This window comes from Odocoileus virginianus, chromosome 21 (assembly GCF_023699985.2).
Source record: "Odocoileus virginianus isolate 20LAN1187 ecotype Illinois chromosome 21, Ovbor_1.2, whole genome shotgun sequence".
Taxonomy (NCBI): Eukaryota; Metazoa; Chordata; class Mammalia; order Artiodactyla; family Cervidae; genus Odocoileus; species Odocoileus virginianus.
The window spans coordinates 473,325-494,846 of record NC_069694.1 but is presented as its reverse complement, the minus strand read 5'-3'; the positions used below and the strand labels follow the sequence as shown (position 1 = coordinate 494,846).

At 40.7% G+C, this 21,522-nt stretch overlaps 1 protein-coding gene across 1 annotated transcript in view; it reads right to left on the bottom strand.

The window, feature by feature from the left end:
• CORIN (corin, serine peptidase) overlaps positions 1-21,522 on the bottom strand; it is a 268,706-nt gene that overhangs the window by 11,205 nt on the left and 235,979 nt on the right. The window contains exons 17-19 of the mRNA XM_070451933.1: positions 13,060-13,176; positions 10,416-10,465; positions 10,090-10,264 (exon numbers count right to left, since the gene is read on the bottom strand). Coding sequence (XP_070308034.1) covers positions 10,090-10,264; positions 10,416-10,465; positions 13,060-13,176 — 342 coding nt within the window. The remainder of the gene's footprint in view (positions 1-10,089; positions 10,265-10,415; positions 10,466-13,059; positions 13,177-21,522) is intronic.

The following is a 21,522-nucleotide window of genomic DNA, read 5'->3' as shown; positions in this document are numbered from 1 at the left end:
GATCCCGCCAAGAAGGAGCCAGTGCTTCAGAGAAATGTCAAGTTTTCAAGGAAGGCTTCTGAAAATTGCAAGCTAGCAACTTAAAAAAACGGTCACCCACAACTTATAATGGGTAGTCTCAGACGTCACTGTTTTTGAACACTTGACAGCAATAGTCTATGTAATTCCATTTTACTTTCCCGCTTGACTTCGAGGACTCCCCATGCTCCAGAATCCCTCCTGTCTCTGGGACCGCTTCGCGGTTCCGTCCTCCTGCTCCGCGCTCGATGTCTTCACGGGGTGACCCAGGGCTCCCCTTTAGTCTTCTCGTTCTTCACCCGCCCCTTTGAAGAGCTTACCTAGTCAGATGGCTGTAAATGCCCCCCGAATGGCGTTTGTAACTTCAAATGTGTGTCTCCAGCTCCATCCTCCTTTGAGCTATAGAATTCATTCCACAGTTATTTGCTATTTACAGCCACCCATTATGCATACTGGATCACCTCTTAACACTGAACACATCAGCAAGTCCTACTCTCAAGTATATCCTGAGTCTGTTGACCCTTCTGCCGCCGCTCCAGTCCTAATCTAAGCTACTCACCTGTCCCAAACGGTGGCCCTTCTTTACTCTTAACCCCTGTGACCCAGTCTCCTCACACAGAGTGACCTTTTTAAAAATAAAATTATGTAAAATTTATTTCCTGTTCATAATTCTTTTCAGATTCTTTTCCATTATAGGTCATTAAAAGATATTGAATATAGTTTCACGTGCTATACAGTAGGTCCTTGTATAGTCAGTATTTGAAAATAATAGAATATAGCCTTTAAAGATTATGAATTGCTATGTTGTACACCTGAAACTTATACTGTACATCAATTATGCCTCAATATTGATATTATTTGAATATATATAATACCCATATAGAAACAAATATATCTCTATAGATATATAGATATTGTGCTGGGGATTTCAATAACCAGCAAGAAAGACATGATCCCTGCCTATACAAACTTTAGGATTGAGTGAAGATAAACAATAAAAGGAACAATTATAATAAAATGCAAAAAGTGCTATTGCATGAACGTTATAGGATAATATTACAAAATTGTTTTTCATTAAACAAAACCATCCATTACAGAACATGTCATTCTTTCTCTTTTTCCTTCCTTCCTTCCCTCGCTCCCTCTCCCTATTCCATTTTTTAGTTTAGAGGAGTAAGCATATGACCATCTGAGAAATCCAACACTCACTCAAGATTCTATTGTTTAAGGCATCTGAAATAGAACAATTATTGATTTCAAATGTCTACCTATTTAATAGCTTCTTACCTCGATTCAAAGCTATTAAATTTTGGTTACAAAAAATATTCATCTACCTGCTTAAATCACAGGTAGTATGACAAACAGTCGAACACTGCAAACTATTTGTAACAAAGTGAAATGGAGTAAACTTTATAGACTTAATTGCTATATCCAAGTTAATGTAATTCTAACAGTAAAAAGTGTCAATAAAACTGCTAAATGTTATTAACTTATATTCAGTAGCCTCTTGTGACACAAGCTCCTGTCATTTTCTATTTTCCTTTTCATTATGAGTATGAGGAGAAAAACAAAAGTCTCTTTAAATGTTTTTTCCAAGTCTGGAAAAAACCAGGGAAAACAATAACCCATTGTTCAAAAGGGGTACATGAAGTGAGGGAGATGTGTAGAAATGCTTTATTAGTACATTAAGTGTGTGCTAGAAAGAATGAGTCACTCCCATCTGGGTGGAAGCAAAGAGGAAAGAGGACACACAGTGGCATGAAGGCCCCACGAGTCTGGTTTCAGTAACACGCACCCAGGCGAGAGGCAGGAACAAGCTACGTTCATGTGGTCCTGTTAGTAAAGAGGTAAACTGGGCTACAAAGATGAAAAACCGAGTAAAGCAGCTGAAAATCTTCAGCATCAAGGGGATTTTTTTCTCAGTGCTGTCAGACTTCAAAGCAACAGCAGGAAAAACTGGCCAATCCTTAAAGAAGTTTGTACAAAGATCCTCATGCTCTGAGACTGAGGAAGCGGGCAAACTGAAGCCAGGTGAAAAAATTCACAATGACAATAAAAAATGACTGAGGAAGGTGTTAAGAGACATTTTTCTTCTTTAATTCTCGTGCTAAATGGCATTTCATTACCAGAAATTCACATTTAATTTGCTTCATGTTTATACTCCTGTCTTAATGATGAATATACATTATAGATAATGTTGAGATAATATGATTTCAACTCCTAATTCTTCAGTGATCACTCTAGAGAGAATACACAACTACTTATATACTTCAGATACATTTCGATGTCCAGGGGAGTTTATACAGAATTGAAGGCATAAGGTCTCTGGACACAATAACCAATCTCAGTTTGCAATTTGCCACACTCAACTCTAGCTTAAACATAAACTCAACACGTTTTCACTTAATTCATCTGGCCAGGTTTAGAAATTTTCTTCTATCTTTGCCTTTTCTTGAGAGCACAGAATTTCCCCCCTTTTTTTTCATCCTGAGTTTACTTTGAATAACTTAAACTATTTATCCTTTTTCGGAAAATAAAAATAATACTTATAATTAATATTTGTGATAGAAATCACTCTGTTTTACTCCAGAAATAGCACAACCAGATGGTGACTTGGAAGTATTACTAGTTTGAATAACATCATTGCTGTTCTAGAAATCTTAGGAGCCTCTTACTTTTAATATTGCACCTGCCCTTGGTAATTTTTTTTAAAAAGAATTCTCTGCAACACACAGTGAATAGACTGTAGAATAGAGTGACCACAGAGCAATGCATAAAGGGGCTGAGTATAAGTCAATAAAGCGGGTGTCAGACTGCAAGACTTGCTGTCTCCAGGGCCATCTGCCTCTCATCTCCCACTCATGGCTGTTATGTTGGAATGTCTAGTGAGACCTGACCTTCAAATTGTTTCAGAGAAGCCAGAGTTCTGGATTTTATGTAAAGCATGCATAGTTTGAAGTGCTGACTGAAAGTTTTTAAATGCATCCAACAAGCAAAAGAGATCAGATCTAGATTCTCCTTTTAGTTTAAGATCTCTGTGGTTTCCAAGTATTTCTACATGTCAGTTGAATCATCTTCTCACCAGTTATGAGAAGGGTACTAGGTTAGCTGGGGAAAGAAAGAAAAGAGATGAGGAAGAGGCAGATGGACTGAAATAATAGGAGACATACAAATAAGCAAATGCAAGTCTTGAAGTAAAGAGCTGGTGTGGTAGAAATCAAGACTTGGGTTACCTGGCAGGGTTAAGGGTTGTGATCATATAGTAAAAGGGTAGTTTTTCATGCAGGTTTCCTGGAGAGGAATCGGACACTTCTGAAAATTATGTGTTGTGTGCCAGCCTAGGAAGTTCATCCTTTAGTCTTGGAGATGGAATAAGGGAGGAAAATTGCTTGTTAAATTACCCCTGAAACTCAATGTCTTTCTTCCTTAGAAATGTGGAAGTTAAATTGTTATTAGAGCATCTGGGACTACATATAATCAACTTAGTACCTCATGTTTTTAATTTTCCTTTGGGATTTTTAAATACTTCTCCATGGAAGAGCAAGAGAACCTTGCCTTTTTTCCCCCCATGAATATAATTAAAAGAGACAGGCTTGCAAAGACCTACTGATGGGTCACACTGTGCCCTGCCAAAGTATAGGATCAGGATATGAACAAATCCTATTAATTATAGCAATCAATGATTCCTGCAGAGACTAAGGCTTACGATTAGAGGTTCTCAAAAACTTTTGAGGCCACTGGAGAGACTGTAAAATAGAATCAAAGAGATCAGCACCCATTCAAACAAAGACTTGCTTGATATTGGGCAATTTCTAACTTTTTATGGATAGGCCAGGCCCCACTTGACAGTTCTGTGAAATTTAGTTCCACAGAATTTCATCAGGGCCTTTGATAGAATATCCATGTCCTTCATTATAAACATGTATTTCTTGTCTATTACAAGGTTCCTCCTTAACTTCACAGATCTGTCAGTGGATCTGACAGAAAGAGGAAACTTGGATACCACACATGGAATTAACAAAAGTGGCACATGAACGAACCAGCATTTAAAGGGTGTTGTTCCTTTAAAGAGCTGCTGGATTCATTTAGGTAATCATCTTCTGATGAATGCACTTGCTAGCACAATCTTCTGCTTATCAAGGAGTTATAAATCAGAACTGGAAAAGACATCTGGAAACATCTGGCCCCTTCCAAAGCAATAACATTCCAATGTATTTCCTGACATACTACACAGACTCTTCCTATCATATGGTGTCACTCTTACACATCAAAAGTTCTCAAGAGGAGGTTCTGATTTGACTTTTTACATTATGTTTTCCCTAAAAGAGCAATCAAATAGCTAGACATGCACATTTCCCTTTTATAATCAATTCTCATGCTATATTCTAATTATTTGTTTAGATGTCTGTCTCCTCACTGGGTTACAATTTCAAGAAATTAAAAATGTATTCATTTCTTTAACCCCCACATGAAGATGAATATATGTTCTGGGGCTCTATCCTGTAGAAACAAGGGTACTAATGGGTGAGTAGCTTTGTATAAGAAGATATATTGCAGTGTTGTTAAAATGAGAGTGAATTTGAACTAAGCTGAATGGCCATCAACTCAGGAATAATATTAATGGAAAAAGTTACTGTGACTCTCTGTGATGGAGCATCACTTAGCTTTGAAAAAGAATGAGCTTGAGCTGCATCAGTTGACTTGGAGGGGATGTCCATGATGTACTGACAGATGAGAAACTCAACTGACAAACAAAAGTACGGAGTGTGATTTCAAATTGTAAAAATAAATGACACCCTGTGAAAAACAGGTGTTTATATCTGTGAAGGAACAATCGCTAGGGGTTACCTTGAGGATGATGAGAAAGTATAAGAGAAAGAGTGTGGAAGGAGATAAAAATAGTTTAACAAAATGCAAAAATATGCCATAATGCTAAGGGAAAAGGCAGAATGTATTTTATAGTAATAATATATTAAAAAGAAACATTTACCTTTATTGATGTCTTACTGATTGGTATCAGGCACAATTCTTAAGGCATCACATAGACTATTTCAGTCGAAGCCTCCACCAACACTGTGAGATCGGGATTATTTTCCTCGTCCCACAGATGAGGAAACTGTAGCCCAGAGAAGTTTATAAACTGACCCATGGTCACACAGTAAATAGCAAAGCTGAGGAAATCCCCAGTGGCTCAATGGTCAAGAATCTGCCTGCAATGCAGGAGACAAAGGAGACAAGGGTTCAGTCCCTGGGTCAGGAAGATCCTCTGGAGAAGGGCACGACACCCCAGTCCAGTGTTCTTGCCAGGAAAGTCCTATGGACGCAGCAGCCTCCCAGTCCTATGGACGAGAGTCCACCGCATGTCACGCAGCGGGCACGACTGAGGGCTGACCACAGCGCTGAGCACAGAGGAAAAGCGATAGCAGACAAAGAGGCAAAAAAAGGGAACTGCGTTTCCCCTACAAATTAGCCTGGTTAGATGACAATAACCAGTTTAATGAAGTGATACAACTGTGAGTTATTTTGTTTTAAATATTTGTTATTATTTATTATTGCCCTGCCGCGCTTAGTTACTCAGTCATGTCTGACTCTTTGCAACCTCATGTACCCGCCAGCCTTCTCTGTCCATGGGGATTCTCCAGGCAAGAATAATTTTAAATAAAGTGAAATCATTAAAAATAAAAGGAAGAAATGGGCAGGAAGGTGGCTTTTAAAACAAGTCCTCAAACACTTTGCCATCCCTCTCTGAGAGAAGAGCTCCATGTTTCTGCCCTTTGAATGTGAGTGGGGCTATGACAGCTCTCATCAACCCCGTAGCAGAAGGGGGTTGTGTGTCTTTGGTGGCTGGATCAAAAAAGGTGGCACAGCTTCCTCCTGGCTTCCTGTTTTGGGATTCTTGCTCTGAGGAATGCTAGCCACCAAGCTGTGAGTCCTACTTGGAGAGAAACAAAGGCCCCTGCCAACAGGCACAATCCACTGCCGGATTTCAGGTGGTTCCAGCCTCAGAACCTTAGAACCTTCCAGCAGTGGCCCCAGACATGGCCAAGCAAAGATAAACCACAAGCTATGTCCTGTCCGGATGTCTAACTTCCAGAATCCTCCATGAGCGTAAAAAATGGTTGGATTTCACGGTTGTTACTACTGTTGTTATTGCTTGGTTTGGGGTGGTTTTTTCTTTTTTTTTCTCAGAAATTATATAATAACAATTTTCTTGTCTAACTCAATGAAAGTAAGTCATGCCATGTGGGGCCACCCAAGATGGATGGGCCATGGTGGAGAGGTCTGACAGAATGTGGTCCACTGGAGAAGGGAATGGCAAACCACTTCAGTATTCTTGCCTTGAGAACCCCATGAACAGCATGAAAAGGCAAAAAGATAGGAAACTGAAAGATGAACTCCCCAGGTCGGTAGGTGCCCAATATGCTACTGGAGATCAGTGGAGAAATAACTCCAGAAAGAATGAAGAGATGGAGCTAAAGCAAAAACAACACCCAGTTGTGGATGGGACTGGTGATAGAAGCAACCAATGCTATAAAAGAGCAATACTGATAGGAACCTGGAATGTTATGTCCATGAATCAAGCCAAACAGGAGATGACAAGAGTGAACATCGACATTCTAGGAATCAGTGCACTAAGATGGACTGGAATGGGTGAATTTAACTCAGATGACCATGATATCTACTACTGTAGGCAAGAATCCCTTAGAAGAAATGGAGTAGCCATCATAGTCAACAAGAGAGTCCAAAATGCAGTACTTGGATGCAATCTCCAAAATGACAGGATGATCTCTGTTTCCAAGGCAAACCATTCAATATCACGGTAATCCAAGTCTATGCCCCAACCAGTAATGCTGAAGAAGCTGAAGTTGAATGATTCTATGAAGACATACAAGACCTTTTAGAACTAACACCCAAAAAAGATGTCCTTTTCATTATAGGGAACTGGAATGCAAAAGTAGGAAGTCAAGAAACACTTGGAGTAACAGGCAAATTTGGCCTTGGAGTACAGAATGAAGCAGGGCAAAGGCTAATAGAGTTTTGTGAAGAGAATGCACTGGTCATAGCAAACACCCTCTTCTAACCACACAAGAGAAGAGTCTACACATGGACATCACCATATGGTCAACACTGAAATCAGACTGATTATATTCTTTGCAGCCAAAGATGGAGAATCTCTATAGAGTCAGCAAAAACAAGACCGGGAGCTGACTGTGACTCAGATCATGAACTCCTTATTGCCAAATTCAGAGTTAAATTGAAGAAAGTAGGGAAAACCACTAGACCATTCAGGTATGACCTAAATCAAATCCCTTATGATTATACAGTGAAAGTGAGAAATAGATTTAAGGGACTAGATTTGATAGAGTTCCTGATGAACTATGGACAGAGGTTTGTGACATTGTACAGGAGACAGGGATCAAGACCATCCCCATGGAAAAGAAATGCAAAAAAGCAAAATGGCTGTCTGTGGAGCCATAGCTCCTCAAATAGCTGTGAAAAGGAGAGAAGCGAAAAGCAAAGGAGAAAAGGAAAGATATTCCCATTTGAATGCAGAGTTCCAAAGATTAGCAAGGAGAGATCAGAAAGCCTTCCTCAGCGATCAATGCAAAGAAATAGAGGAAAACAACAGAATGGGAAAGACTAGAGATCTTTTCAAAAAAATTAGAGATACCAAGGGAACATTTCATGCAAAAATGGGTTCGATAAAGGATAGAAATGCTATGGACCTAACAGAAGCAGAAGATGTTAAGAAGAGGTGGCAAGAATACACAGAAGAACTGTACAAAAAGATCTTCATGACCCAGGTAATCACAATGGTGTGATCACTCACCTAGAGCCAGACATCCTGGAGTGTAAAGTCAAGTGGGCCTTAGAAAGCATCACTACAAACAAAGCTAGTGGAGGTGATGGAATTCCAGTTGAGCTATTTCAAATCTTGAAAGATGATGCTGTGAAAGTGCTGCACTCAATATGTCAGCAAATTTGGAAAATCAGCAATGGCCACAGGACTGGAAAAGGTTAGTTTTCATTCCAGTCCCAAAGAAAGGCAATGCCAAAGAATGCTCAAACTACTGCACAATTGCACTCATCTCACATGCTAGTAAAGTAATGCTCAAAATTCTCCAAGCCAGGCTTTAGCAATATGTGAACCATCAACTTCCAGATGTTCAAGCTGGTTTTAGAAAAGGCAGAAGAACCAGAAATCAAATTGCCAATGTCTGCTGGATTATTGAGAAAGCAAGAGAGTTCCAGAAAAACATCTACTTCTGCTTTATTGACTATGCCAAAGCCTTTGACTGTGTGGATCACAATAAACTGTGGAAAATTCTTCAAGAGATGGGAATACCAGACCACCTGACCTGCCTCTTGAGAAACCTGTATGCAGGTCAGGAAGCAACAATTAGAACTGGACATGGGACAACAGACTAGTTCCAAATAGGAAAAGGAGTATGTCAAGGCTGTATATTGTCACCCTGCTTATTTAACCTATATGCAGAGTACATCATGAGAAACACTGGGCTGGAGGAAGCACAAACTAGAATCAAGATTGCTGGGAGAAATATCAATCACCTCAGATATGGAGATGACACCACCCTTATGGCAGAAAGCTCAACATTCAGAAAACTAAGATCATGGCATCTGGTCCCATCACTTCATGGCAAATAGATGGGGGAACAGTGGAAACAGTGGCTGGCTTTATTTTTCTGGGCTCCAAAATCACCACACATGGTGACTGCAGCCATGACATTAAAAGATGATTACTCCTTGGAAGGAAAGTTATTACCAACCTAGATAGCATATTAAAAAGCAGGGATATTACATTGGCAACAAAGGTCTGTCTAGTCAAGGCTATGGTTTTTCCAGTAGTCATGTATGGATGTGAGAGTTGGACTATAAAGAAAGCTGAGCACTGAAGAATGATGCTTTTGAACTGTGATGTTGCAGAAGACTGTTGAGAGTCCCTTGGACTGCAAGGAGATCCAACCAGTCCATCCTAAAGGAAATCAGTCCTGGGTGTTCATTGGAAGGACTGATGCCGAAGCTGAAACTCCAGTACTTTGGCCACCTCATGAGAAGAGTTGACTCATTGGAAAAGACCCTGATGCTGGGAGGGATTGGGGGCAGGAGGAGAAGGGGACAACAGAGGATGAGATGGCTGGATGGCATCACTGACTCGATGGACATGAGTTTGGGTAAATTCCGGGAGTTGGTGATGGACAGGGAGGCCTGGCGTGCTGCGATTCGTGGGGTCGCAGAGAGTCGGACACGACTGAGCGACTGAACTGAACTGAACCGAATCTAAACCAACAAGGCCCTTCTTCAGGGATGTTTGTCAGTTTGCCATAGGTTTCGCCTTGGTCTTATTTTTCGGCTCCCCTTAGGTATCCTTGATGATTAACTTTACGTGACAACTGCTGGACCATGGTGCCCCAACATTTGGCAGATCAGCCTCCATAATGTGGGTGGGCCTTACCAGATAAGCCATATGACAGAGACTGAGTCCTCCCAAAGCCAGCACACTGCCTTTGGGCCTTTGCTGCGGCTCGTACCCAAGCCTCCAGGATGTCTGCCACCCCTCAGACTTTGGATTCACCAAGCCTCCAGTAATATTTGCTGATTCCCTGAAAACTTTTCTCTCATTGGTCTGTCTCTCTGGGTAATCCTGACTAAGACACACATTTTCTCTTTCACTCTGTTTCCTAAACACCTCACCAATTCCTCTAGACTCCTAACGTCACTGTTGTATCCAAGTAAATCCCCACTGTTTAACTTCATGTGCGTTTGATGTCTTTAAGAGGGCTAGAGAAGAGACTAATTCTGGCTGAAGAGTCAATCTTCTTTACCTCCTCCTGCCCCTCCCTCTTCAGGACATAAATCATAATTAATATACCTCTATTGCCAATAAATGAGCCTGAGAACACCAAGGGCAAAAAAATCTAAGCAGGTAAAGGCCAGGGAAGGAGATCAACTGTGACTTCTGCATTGAATTAGAGAATGATATATGCCATTAAGAATGCCCAAATGACGAAAGGTCAGATCCAGGCAAACAAAAGAAAAGGTTCGGCTTACCCCTCGAAGCAGTGGGCGACCGTCAGAACCCACTTCTTGGCAATGAGGACACAACCGCAAATGTGCCCGCTGGGTTCACTCTGCAGGGAACACTGCCAGGGCCACCTTCCCGGGCGACTCGTCCGACCCCCTAGAATCCTCTTGTTCATCCGGGCAGCAGGGCGGCGCCCACAGTCTACCAAGGAGCAGGAGAGGACAGACAGATGTGACTCACCGCCAAACCCAACGGGATGCCTGCATCTTTGCTGTCATGCACAAGAGATCATTTCTCCCCCTGCGTGAATCCAGTTAGGTTCATACACCACTGTCACCACGAATTCGCTCACCTTGTTCAGTACACAGAAGAGAAATCTTACTTCTGCTGTAACAGGGCTGCCTAGATTTGGAAACAAAAAAATGGTATAATATTAAGTTATGTTTTATTGTTCACTTCAAACACTTTACCAGTGGAAAGCAAGACAAAGGTTGTACTTAAGACAGGAATTCTCACGACAGGGCTGTCGCCAGCTCTCACTTTGGGTGGGGGGTGTGGAAGGCTGTGCTTTCTTAGTGTATTTAACATCATGATGATATGATTTCACCTTTGTGGGAAGAGGAACTACAGTCAGCCAGGTTTCTCACATCACCGTAGCTGTTTGCACCACCCGGAATATAAACTCAATGATTTTCAAAGGAGGGAGAGGAAAAGGAAAGGAACTAGTCTGCTTCTCAGGATGTGTGGCGAGGAGGGCGCGTGTCAGACTTTCATGCTTATGGAGAGGGCATGTGTGTCCAAAAGAAACAGAAATGGTTTGAGAGAAATAAGTATTACTTCAAAAGTTAGAGAACAGACAAAGGAACTGAATATTTAGACTAGACAAGAATCTTGTAGAGACTTTATTACCTTTTAGAAAACTGTATTTGATTTACAATATTGTGTTGGTTTCAAGGATACAGCACTGTGATTCAGTTATTTTTCTGATTATACTCCATTATAGCTTATGATAAGATGTCGAATATAGTCCCTCCTGCTATACAGTAGATCTTTGTTGCTTATCTGTTTTATGTACTGTAGTTTGTACCTGTTAATCCTATAATCCTAATTTGTCTCTCCCTGCTTCCCTTTCACCTTTAGTAACCATACATTTGTTTTCTATGTTGCTGAGAACTTTCAGTGTTAAACTATGTATCTATGATTAGCTAACAGGAAGAAGAGGGATTAAATTCATGCCATGTTACTCTAGGTGGCAAGATCAGAATCAATAGTTGGAACTTATAGAAACAGTGCATTCAGGAAAGCAAAGCTTTTTAAAAATTAGAGTTAAGTTTTGAAGGAAAACACATGGCCATGTTTAAGCATCTATCAATGTGGCTACACAAGAGAATTCAGTTTAGGGTGTGGTAAGTTTATATCACAAGGTTCTCTTCTAAGCATTTATTCTACAATGCAAATTTAAAGGAAAAAAAAAACCACTTTGAGACTATCAAATATACCAGGATTTGCTTAGAATCCTTGATCTGTCAGAAAAAAAAAAACCCTAAGTATTAATTTCCACATTCTTTTTTGAAGACCTGCTATATTTTCTTTTGTTGCTAAATTTGCATGGGGATGTGTGTACACAATAAATTATATAATACAGGAAAAGCACATACATGTTTTACCTTCCCATAACCTGAAGTCCCATCTCCTCCTCACTCCCTGTCTCATTATCCTTAGTTTCTTTGTAGCACTTCCAAATATGTGAAATTCATTCTGTTTGTTATTGTTTATATACTCTCTCTTTTCACCTCTAAAGTGTATGTTTCCTGAGACCAGGGTTCTTGTTCCCCTCATCACTTCTACATCCCCTCAGAGCTCAGCAATAAGCCTGGCATAGAAAAGATAGCAATACTTAGCTGTTATCTATTAGATCTTAAAATTATAGCTTTTAGGAATAGGGAAAGATCAAAGACTATCTGTCTTAACTCTCATTTTAAAAGGAAATTGAGGTTGTGTGGGATCACACATCTAGGTAGTAAGGCGGGACTAGAATTAGATCCACTGACTCCCAATTTCTGACTTTATCTATGTCTCCATCTATCTATCTACCTACCAACCTGGAAGGGCTTTCCTGGAAGTTCCAGTTTGGGAAAACAAACCACTCTGTTGGAAGATTCAGGTCATTGTTTTGGAGGAAGTGCTTCAGTTGACAGCTTTTCAGAAATTTGGTCACAGTTCTGTCTATAGGGAAAATGTCAAGACATCTAAAGAAAAATGACCCACCTTTTAATTTTCTTCTTTGAAATTCTTAAGAGGTGGTTTCTCTAGCACTAATTAAAAGCTTTGGAGTCATAAAAACTTGCTTTGAGTTCAGAGAATAGCACTTACCATTTGTGGGCTGTGAATCTGAGCAAGTTCTATGTAAATATTCTATAGCTATGCCCCTATACTGTCATAATCACTAAATGTGTTAATTCCCTCAATGGATCTTTCTCCTGCACCCCTGCCCATAGATGAGGGAGGCAACACTTTTTAACATTCCACAATTTTTTTTAGGGGAAAGTTTTCAGAAGTGAACTTTTGAGGTTACTTGATTACAATTTCTTTGCGTGTCTGATTTTTTCTCCGACTCTCCGAGTTTTATCAGCTGTCATTACTTGAATTTGCTCTGTTAACTAGTTGCATGTAGGAAGTGCAGACATTAAGAACTTATTTCAAGCAGGATGTGAAAACACTCCAATATTAGACCCCAAGTTCCTACTCCTACCCTATGATAGTTTCTGTAATTGTAATTAAAAATTGCAATTAGCCAAAAGAAAAAGATGTATGTCTACAAAGAAGGAAGAAAGCCAAATGATGTTGAAATACAAATGTCCTTAGGTAGCCCATGGATGTTCCTCTTTGATGTGACACATTTAGAATATCTTAGATTTGAAACAGAAGCAGGGCCCTTATGATAGACCTTTGCTCCATAATCCACTCTACACAGCTCTAGTGATGGGTTGTCTTACCCTTTTACCAGAAGTTCATGCAAAGTTGTTGCATTAAGGCTCTCCCAGTTGGAGTGTAATGTAAGCCACTGTTGGTCTTGCTCCTGTTCCCCTATCAGTTTGGTCACAGATGGTTCCCTAATAGAAAGACAAATACCAGATAAATATTCTAGCACAATGATCTTTGACCAAGCAATATCATCACTGAGAACTTACTTTCAGCAGTAAAGAATCTGCCTGCCAATGCAGAAGACGTGGGCTCAAGCTCTGGCTCAGGAAGACCCCCTGGAGAAGGAAATGGCAACCACTCCAGTGCTTTTGCCTGGAGAATCCCGTGGATGGAGGAGCCTGCGGGCTGCATCCACAGGGTCAGAAAGGGGTCAGACAGAACTCAGCGACTAAACGGCAGCAAGAACAGCTCTTACAGAAGAGAAGCGTTGAATTAACAGTCAGTATTCCAAGAGGGGGACTAGTACTCAGAAAGTTTGCTATGGAGTGTGGTCAGTAAGAGCAGTTACTAAACGTATCCTGAAGCAATAAAGATCCACAATGTTACAGCTATTTTAGTAACTCTCTGCTGGAATACATTTGTACATCTGAGGTGTCGGAATTCTAACATATGCCATGTAAAACCCAACACCTGAAAAACAAGAGCAAGTTGAGGCAGGAATCAAAAGTAAATAAAATTTATTTGCCTGGAGTATTTTTTCATCTTCTTTTCTTATCTAGTGTAATCTTACAATAAAGCAATATCTTACAATAAGTAATAAGTAGAGAAAATCAATGGCCATGTAGTGTCTGTTTAGAGAGTATAAAATTGGAACTGGAATTTTTTCAACATACTGGAAAGTCTTTATGCACTAAAAATTAGGAAGGACTCTGGAAAGCAGAGGTGGGGTGAGCATCATCTTGCTCTTTGCCTATATTTTCACTCAGCTTCCACCAGCACTCGGCTGTGAATGCCTCATTCAGGTATAACATAAATACGGTTGCCCTGCACTCAAGCTTTAAAATTTTAAGTTTCAAAACTGTCTGGGTTTTTATGTAAAATCTCCTATACTTCAAGAAATAGTTGGCTCACTTAGGTAATCCATATTTGAAGAAAATCTTTCAGATCTTTTTCACCAGATGCTATCATGAGTTGATGAGGTGGTGGAATTCATTTTAGACAGGAGAAAGGGGTGTTCCTCTGAATCTGGAAGAAAATAGGAGAGAAGGAAGTAGGTACTTGGATTTGGAGATGGGGAGAGAATTCAAGAGAATTCATGAGAGAATACAAATCAGATAATCAGATCAGTTCAGTTCAGTCCCCCAGTTGTATCCAACTCTTGTGACCCCCATGGACTGCAGCATGCCAGGCTTCCCTGTCCATCACCAACTCCCGGAGTTTACTCAAACTCATGTCAATTGAGTCAGTGATGCCATCCAACCATCTTATCCTCTGTCATCCCCTTCTTCTCCCACTTTTAACCTTTCCCAGCATCAGGGTCTTTTCAAATGAGTCAGTTCTTCGCATCAGTTGGCCCAAGTATGAGTTTCAGATTCAGCATCAGTCCTTCCAATGAATATTCAGGACTAATTTCCTTTAAGATTGACTGGTTGGATCTCCTTGCAGTCCAAGGGACTCTCAAGAGTCTTCTGCAACACCACAGTTCAAAAGCATCAATACTTTGGTGCTCAGCTTTCTTTATAGTCCAACTCTCAAATCCATACATGACCACTGGAAAACCATAGCTTTGAATAGACGGACTTTTGTTGGCAAAGTAATGTCTCTGCTTTTTAATATGCTGTCTAGGTTGGTCATAACTTTCCTTCCAAGGAGCAAGCGTCTTTTAATTTCATGGCTCCAATCACCATCTGCAGTGATCTTGGAGCCCCCAAAATTAAAGTCTGTCACTTTCCCTATTTGCCATGAGGTGATGGGACCAGATGCCATGATCTTAGTTTTCTGAATGTTGAGTTTTAAGTCAACTTTTTCACTCTTCTCTTCACTTTCATCAAGAGGCTCTTTAGTTCTTCTTCGCTTTCTGCAATAAGAATGGTGTCATCTGCATATCTGAGGTTACTGATATTCTTCCGGGTAATCTTGATTCCAGCTTCTGCTTCATCCAGTCCAGCGTTTCTCATGATGTACTCTGCATATAAGTTAAATAAGCAGGGTGACTATATACAGCCTTGACGTACTCCTTTCCCGATTTGGAACCAGTGTGTTGTTTCACGTCCAGTTCTAACTGTTGCTTCTTGACTTGCGTACAGGTTTCTCATGAGGCAGGTCAGGTGGTCTGGTATTCCCATCTCTTGAAGAATTTTCCACAGTTTATTGTGATCCACACAGTCAAAGGCTTTGGCATAGTTAATAAAGCAGAAGTAGATGTTTTTCTGGAACTCTCTTGCTTTTTCAATGACCCAGTGGATGTTGGCAATTTGATCTCTGGTTCTTCTGCCTTTTCTAAAACCAGCTTGAACATCTGAAAGTTAACAGTTTACGTATTGCTGAAGCCTGGCTTGGAGAATTTTGAGCATTACTTTACTAGCATGTGAGATGAGTGCAACTGTGCAGAAGTTGGAACATTCTTTGGCATTGCCTTTCTTTGGGATTGGAATGAAAACTGACCTTTTCCAGTCCTGTGGCCACTGCTGAGTTTTCCAAGTTTGCTGACATATTGAGTGCAGCACTTTCACAGCATCATCTTTTAGGATTTGAAATAGCTCAACTGGAATTCCATCACCTCCACTAACTTTGTTCATAGTGATGCTTCCTAAGGCCCATTTGACTTCACATTCCAGGATGTCTGGCTCTAGGAGAGTGATTGTACCATCATGATTATCTGGATCATAAAGATCTTTTTTGCATAATTCTTCTGTGTATTCTTGCCGCCTCTTCTTAATATCTTTTGCTTCTGTTAGGTCCATACCATTTCTGTCCTTTATCGAGCCCACCTTTGCATTAAATGTTCCCCTGGTATCTCTAATTTTCTTGAAAAGATCTCTAGTATTTCCCATTCTATTGTTTTCCTCTATTTCTTTGCACTGATCACTGAGGAAGGCTTTTTTATTTCTCCTTGCTATTCGTTGGAACTCTGCATTCAAATGGGAATATCTTTCCTTTTCTCCTTTGCTTTTCATTTCTCTTCTTTTCACAGTTATTTGTAAGGCCTCCTCAGACAGCCATTTTGCCTTTTTGCATTTCTTTTTCTTGGGGATTGTCTTGATCACTGCCTCCTGTAGAAAGTTATGAACTTCCATCAGATCTAATCCCTTGAATCTATTTGTCACTTCTACTGTATAATCGTAAGGGAATTTATTTAGGTCATACCTGAATGGTTTTCCCTACTTTCTTCAATTTAACTCTGAATTTGGCAATAAGGGGTTCATGATCTGAGTCACAGTCAGCTCCCGGTCTTGTTTTTGCTGACTCTATAGAGATTCTCCATCTTTTGTTGCAAAAAATATAATCAATCTGATTTCAGTGTTGACCATCTGGTGATGTCCATGTATAGAGTCTTCTCTTGTGTTGTTGGAAGAGGGTGTTTGCTATGACCAGTGCATTCTCTTGGCAAAACTCTGTTAGCCTTTGCCCTGCTTCATTCTGTACTCCAAGGCCAAATTTGCCTGTTACTCCAGGTATTTCTTGACTTCCTACTTTTGCATTCCAGTCCCCTATAATGAAAAGGACCTCTTTTTTGGGTGTTAGTTCTAGAAGGTCTTGTAGGTCTTCCAAGAACCATTCAACTTCAGCTGCTTCAGCATTACTTGTCGGGGCATAGACTTAGATTACTATGATATTGAACATTTTGCTCTGGACTTGAACAGAGATCATTCTGTCATTTTTGAGATTGTATCCAAGTACTGCATTTCGGACTTTTTTGTTGACTATGATGGCTACTCCATTTATTCTATGGGATTCTTGCCTACAGTAGTAGATATAATGGTCATCTGAGTTAAATTCACCCATTCCAGGCTATTTTAGTTTGCTGATTCCTAACATGTCAATGTTCACTCTTGCTATCTCCTGTTTCACCACTTCCAGTTTGCCTTGATTCATGGACCTGACATTCCAGGTTCCTATGCAGTATTTCTCTTTACAGCAGCGGACTTTACTTCCATCACCGTCACATCCACAATGGGTGTTGTTTTTGCTTTGGCTCCATCTCTTCATCTTTCTGGAGTTATTTCTCCACTGATCTCCAATAGCATACTGGGCACCTACCAACCTGAGGAGCTCATTTTTCAGTGTCCTACCTCTTTGCCTTTGCATACTGTTCACGTTTGGGTGTCTCCTGCGGAGGTCCGGGTCAGCAGTGGTCTGCCACAGGGACAGGGGCTCGGGGTGCAGCAGACCTGGGTATGGCATAAGCCCTCTTGGAGGAGGCCACCATTAACCCCACCAAAGAGCTGCCAGGACTTACACAGGACTGGGAAATAGACTCTTGGCGGGCACAGACAGAACCTTGTGCACCAGGACGCAGGAGAAAGGAGCAGTGATCCCACAAGAGACTGACCCAGGCTTGACCGTGAGTGTCCAGGAGTCTCTCGCAGAGGCGTGGGTCGGCAGTGGCCGGCTGCAGGGTTGGGGACACTGAGTGTAGCAGTGCCTGCAGGGGACCTTTTGAAGGAGGTGACATTATCTTCATCGCCTCCACCTTAGTTTGGCCTCAGGTCAAGTAACAGGGAGGGGACACAGCCCCACCCTTCAACAGAAAATTGGATTAAGGATTTACTGAGCATGACTCCGCCCAGCCCATCGAACAAGACCCAGTTTCCCCTCAGTCAGACTCTCTCATCAGGAAGTTCTATAAGCCTCTGATCCTTCTCCATCAGAGGACAGACAGACTGAAAATCACAATCACAGAAAAGTAATCAGTCTGATCACATGGACCACAGCCATGTCTAACTCAGTGAAACTATGAGCCATGCTGTGTGGGGCCACCCAAGATGGATGGGTCATGGTGATGAGGTCTGACAAATCGTGGTCCACTGGAACAGGAAATGGCAAACCACTTCAGTATTCTTGCCGTGAGAACCCCATGGACAGTATGATGATCAGATAGTCTCTACTTTTCATTTCAAGAAGGAGGGGAGATCCTCAGATGAAAGGTGTGGGGAGGGGCAGCGGCAGGGGGCGCGATGGCGAGAAAAGTGCGCGCACATGCCGTCGCTCCTGGTGGGGGTATTTGCAGAAACGTATCAAAGTTTAAAGTATGGTGAGCAGCAGTGAGGATTCAAATGAACCTGGAAACCTTGAAGAGGTAGTAGTACTAAGTCTGTGAGCTTAGCGACTTGCTTTTTTGATAATGGAATGTCATTTTTTTTTTTTTTTGCAAAACAGGGAGAGAGCACAGGAAGGGAAGGAAAGTTAGATTCAGTGGCACTGAAAGAAAAGTTACCATTTCACCTGGCTACCATTATTTAAAAATGACTGTCATCACAAAATAGAAAAAAATATTTTTTTAAAAAAACCTCACCAAATGCAGTTATTTTTAATAAAACCCTCTAACGACTTGAGGATAGAATAAGAGCCAAAAAATTAAAAACAAAACAGAGTTCTTCATAACAGATGAACTCTAATCATTTGATTTTTCAAAAATGGCATATCCCCTCCCATACTTTAAGAAGCATTGCACAAGCTTTAATTGATTTAGAATCTTGAATGAACTGTTATATAATTGAATATGCCACAAAACTGACTGAAAAATGGGAATTTTTTGCCTTCACCAAAATGAGGATGTGGCTTTCCAGTAATCCCAGAAGTGCTGTATGTGGAGGCACATAGGGATGGGAAGTAGAGAAATCAGAGGTTATGCATACCACTCAAGGTTTCAAGGTTTCTCTTAATACCTGCATCCTGAGAATTTCTGTCTGCAATAGAACAATCCGTGGCCTCCTAAATCGATGCATTTTATTGGCAAAAAGCCAAAGGATGATTGGCTTCAGATCTGTTTTTTAAACAGTTATTTAAACAGTTAATAACAGACCTGTTATTAAAACAGCCCTTAGGCAGATATTCACTGGGCAACAGGGACGCCCATGAGGACGATTCAGCATAGGCCTAGGATGAGCCCGGAGGCTGGTTGGGAAGATCACCAAGGAACCAAGGTCCCTTCAGTCGCCTGGAGGGATGTTTCTGCATTTTACTCACTTTGCCTCCGAGAAAGGCAATTAGCCTGAACTTCTCAGTTTTGTCAAGTGGAAAACCTAAGAAATTCATCAAGAAGGGAGTATCATTATGAAAATTATTTTCCCATGAAACTCTTAAACACTAGCACACTTCTCCGCATTAGAAATGTCGTCTTAACGCCCATTAAAAAAAATCGGTGAAACCATATGGCTCAACTTCTGCCATCATACAGAATCTGAGCATCTGTGTGGTTTCAACATTTTTTCTTTAAATAATTTTTAAAATCATAAAAGTAACAGTTACACATGGGAAAAATCCAAACATTATACAATGAAAAAATGTTCTTCCCAAAGCCATGAGACTTCCCCCTCGAAGCGAGATGAGTCCCCATCCAAGATGCGTAAAATCAGCACTGCAAACAGCACTTGAGTGTCTCTGCCAAGCACTGTCTGTGACACTTGTATCCCTTTGTTTTTAGTCTATATACATTTCTGGGAGATAGTGACAGGCAGGGAAGCCCGGTGCGCTGCAGTGCACGGGGTCACAAAGCGTCAGACCTGACTTAGTGAGTGAACAGCAGTATTGTTTTGTATGGTGGTGATGTTTTCATTTAAGGACCTATCTTGGGAGTCTTTGCATGGTAATAGCTAGATAATATTAATAATGATGATATTAATAACTATTACTTATTTTCTATAGGCAACACACTATAAGATTAACTTGTTTTATATTATTTAATCCTCTCAAAAACTTTGGGAAGCACGTATATGTACATGTGAAAGTCCCTCAGTAGCGTCTGACTATTTGCAATCCCTGGTGAGCCTGTAGCCTGCCAGGCTCCTCTTTCCATGGGATTCTCCAGGTAAGAATGCTGGAGCGGGTTGCCATTTCCTCCTCCAGGGGATCTTCCTGACCCAGGGATCGAACCCAGGTCTCCCACATTACAGGTGGATTATTTACCGTCTGAGCTACCAGGGAAGTATGCTTTATTGTTATTTACCATTTTGGAGATGAAAAAATTGAGGCAAAGAGAGAATACAAAATTTTCCCCAGGTCACACAGCTCTGGTGTTGCATCCCTGTGGTCTGACGTCAGAGTACCTCTTCTAACACTACGAGCACCATGCAGCCCTCCTCTTATTTAGAGCACACACCGCGTTCTTTCCATAGCTGCATAGTGTTCCATTACATGCACGTACATTTATTTCACCAATACTCTATTGAGACCATTTCCAATTTGGAGTTATAATGAAAAAGCAGCAGTTAAAAGCTTAATGACTCACCTTTGCCCACATGCACAAGTGTGACTTGAGAACAAATTTCTAGAAATAAAACTATTGAATCAAAATGTAAATTTTTGATGAATAGTATGAATCTTCCCTTCAGAGAGTAATGCCAGTTTACATACTTATCAAGACTAGGTGTGCCTATACATCTTAATTTTTATAACTACGCATATAATGTAAGCCATGCTATGAAAATATATCTGGAACTTAATTAGTCAAATTTTGTTTACCCATTGGTAATTAGTTTGACATATAATTTTCATTTTATATCAAGAGACAAAGAAATCCTCTTTGGTAGAGACCAAAAGAGCAAAAAAAACACCTTTCTAGTGATGAAACATGAGAGTCACTATATCTTAAGGTGTCTATGCAGGGAGTGAAGTCCCATGCTTCGAGAGCAACCATGAAATCATATGCAGAGAAGAAAATTCAAGCCACAATCTATTCCAATGCACTCTTTTGACATGTGAGAAAACTAAGACCCAGGCACAGACCTATCCCAAACACTTGTGGCATCCAGAGCAACAGTATAGATAGAGGCCAAGATACTATATCATTCTCAAAAATTCTCCAAGTGAGGCTTCAACAGTACGTGAACCAAGAAATTCCAGATGTTGAAGCTGGATTTAGAAAAGGCAGGGGAATCACAGATCAAATTGCCAACATCCGTTGGATCATAGAAAAAGCAAGACAGTTCCAGAAAAACTTTTACTTCTGCTCTATTGACTATGCCAAAGCCTCTGACTGTGTGGATCACAATACACTGTGGAAAATTCTTAAAGAGATGGGAATACCAGACTACCTGACCTGCCTCCTGAGAAATCTGTATGCAGGTCAAGAAGCAATAGTTAGGACTGGACATGGAACAAAGGACTGGTTCTAAATTGGAAAAGGAGTATGTCAAGGCTGTATGTTGTCACCCTGTTTATTTAACTTACATATAGAGTACATCATGTGAAATGCTGGGCTGGATGAAGTACAAGCTGGAATCAAGATTGCTGGGAGAAATATCAGTAACCTCAGATATGCAAATGACACCACCCTTATGGCAGAAAGTGAAGAGGAACTAAAAAGCCTCTTG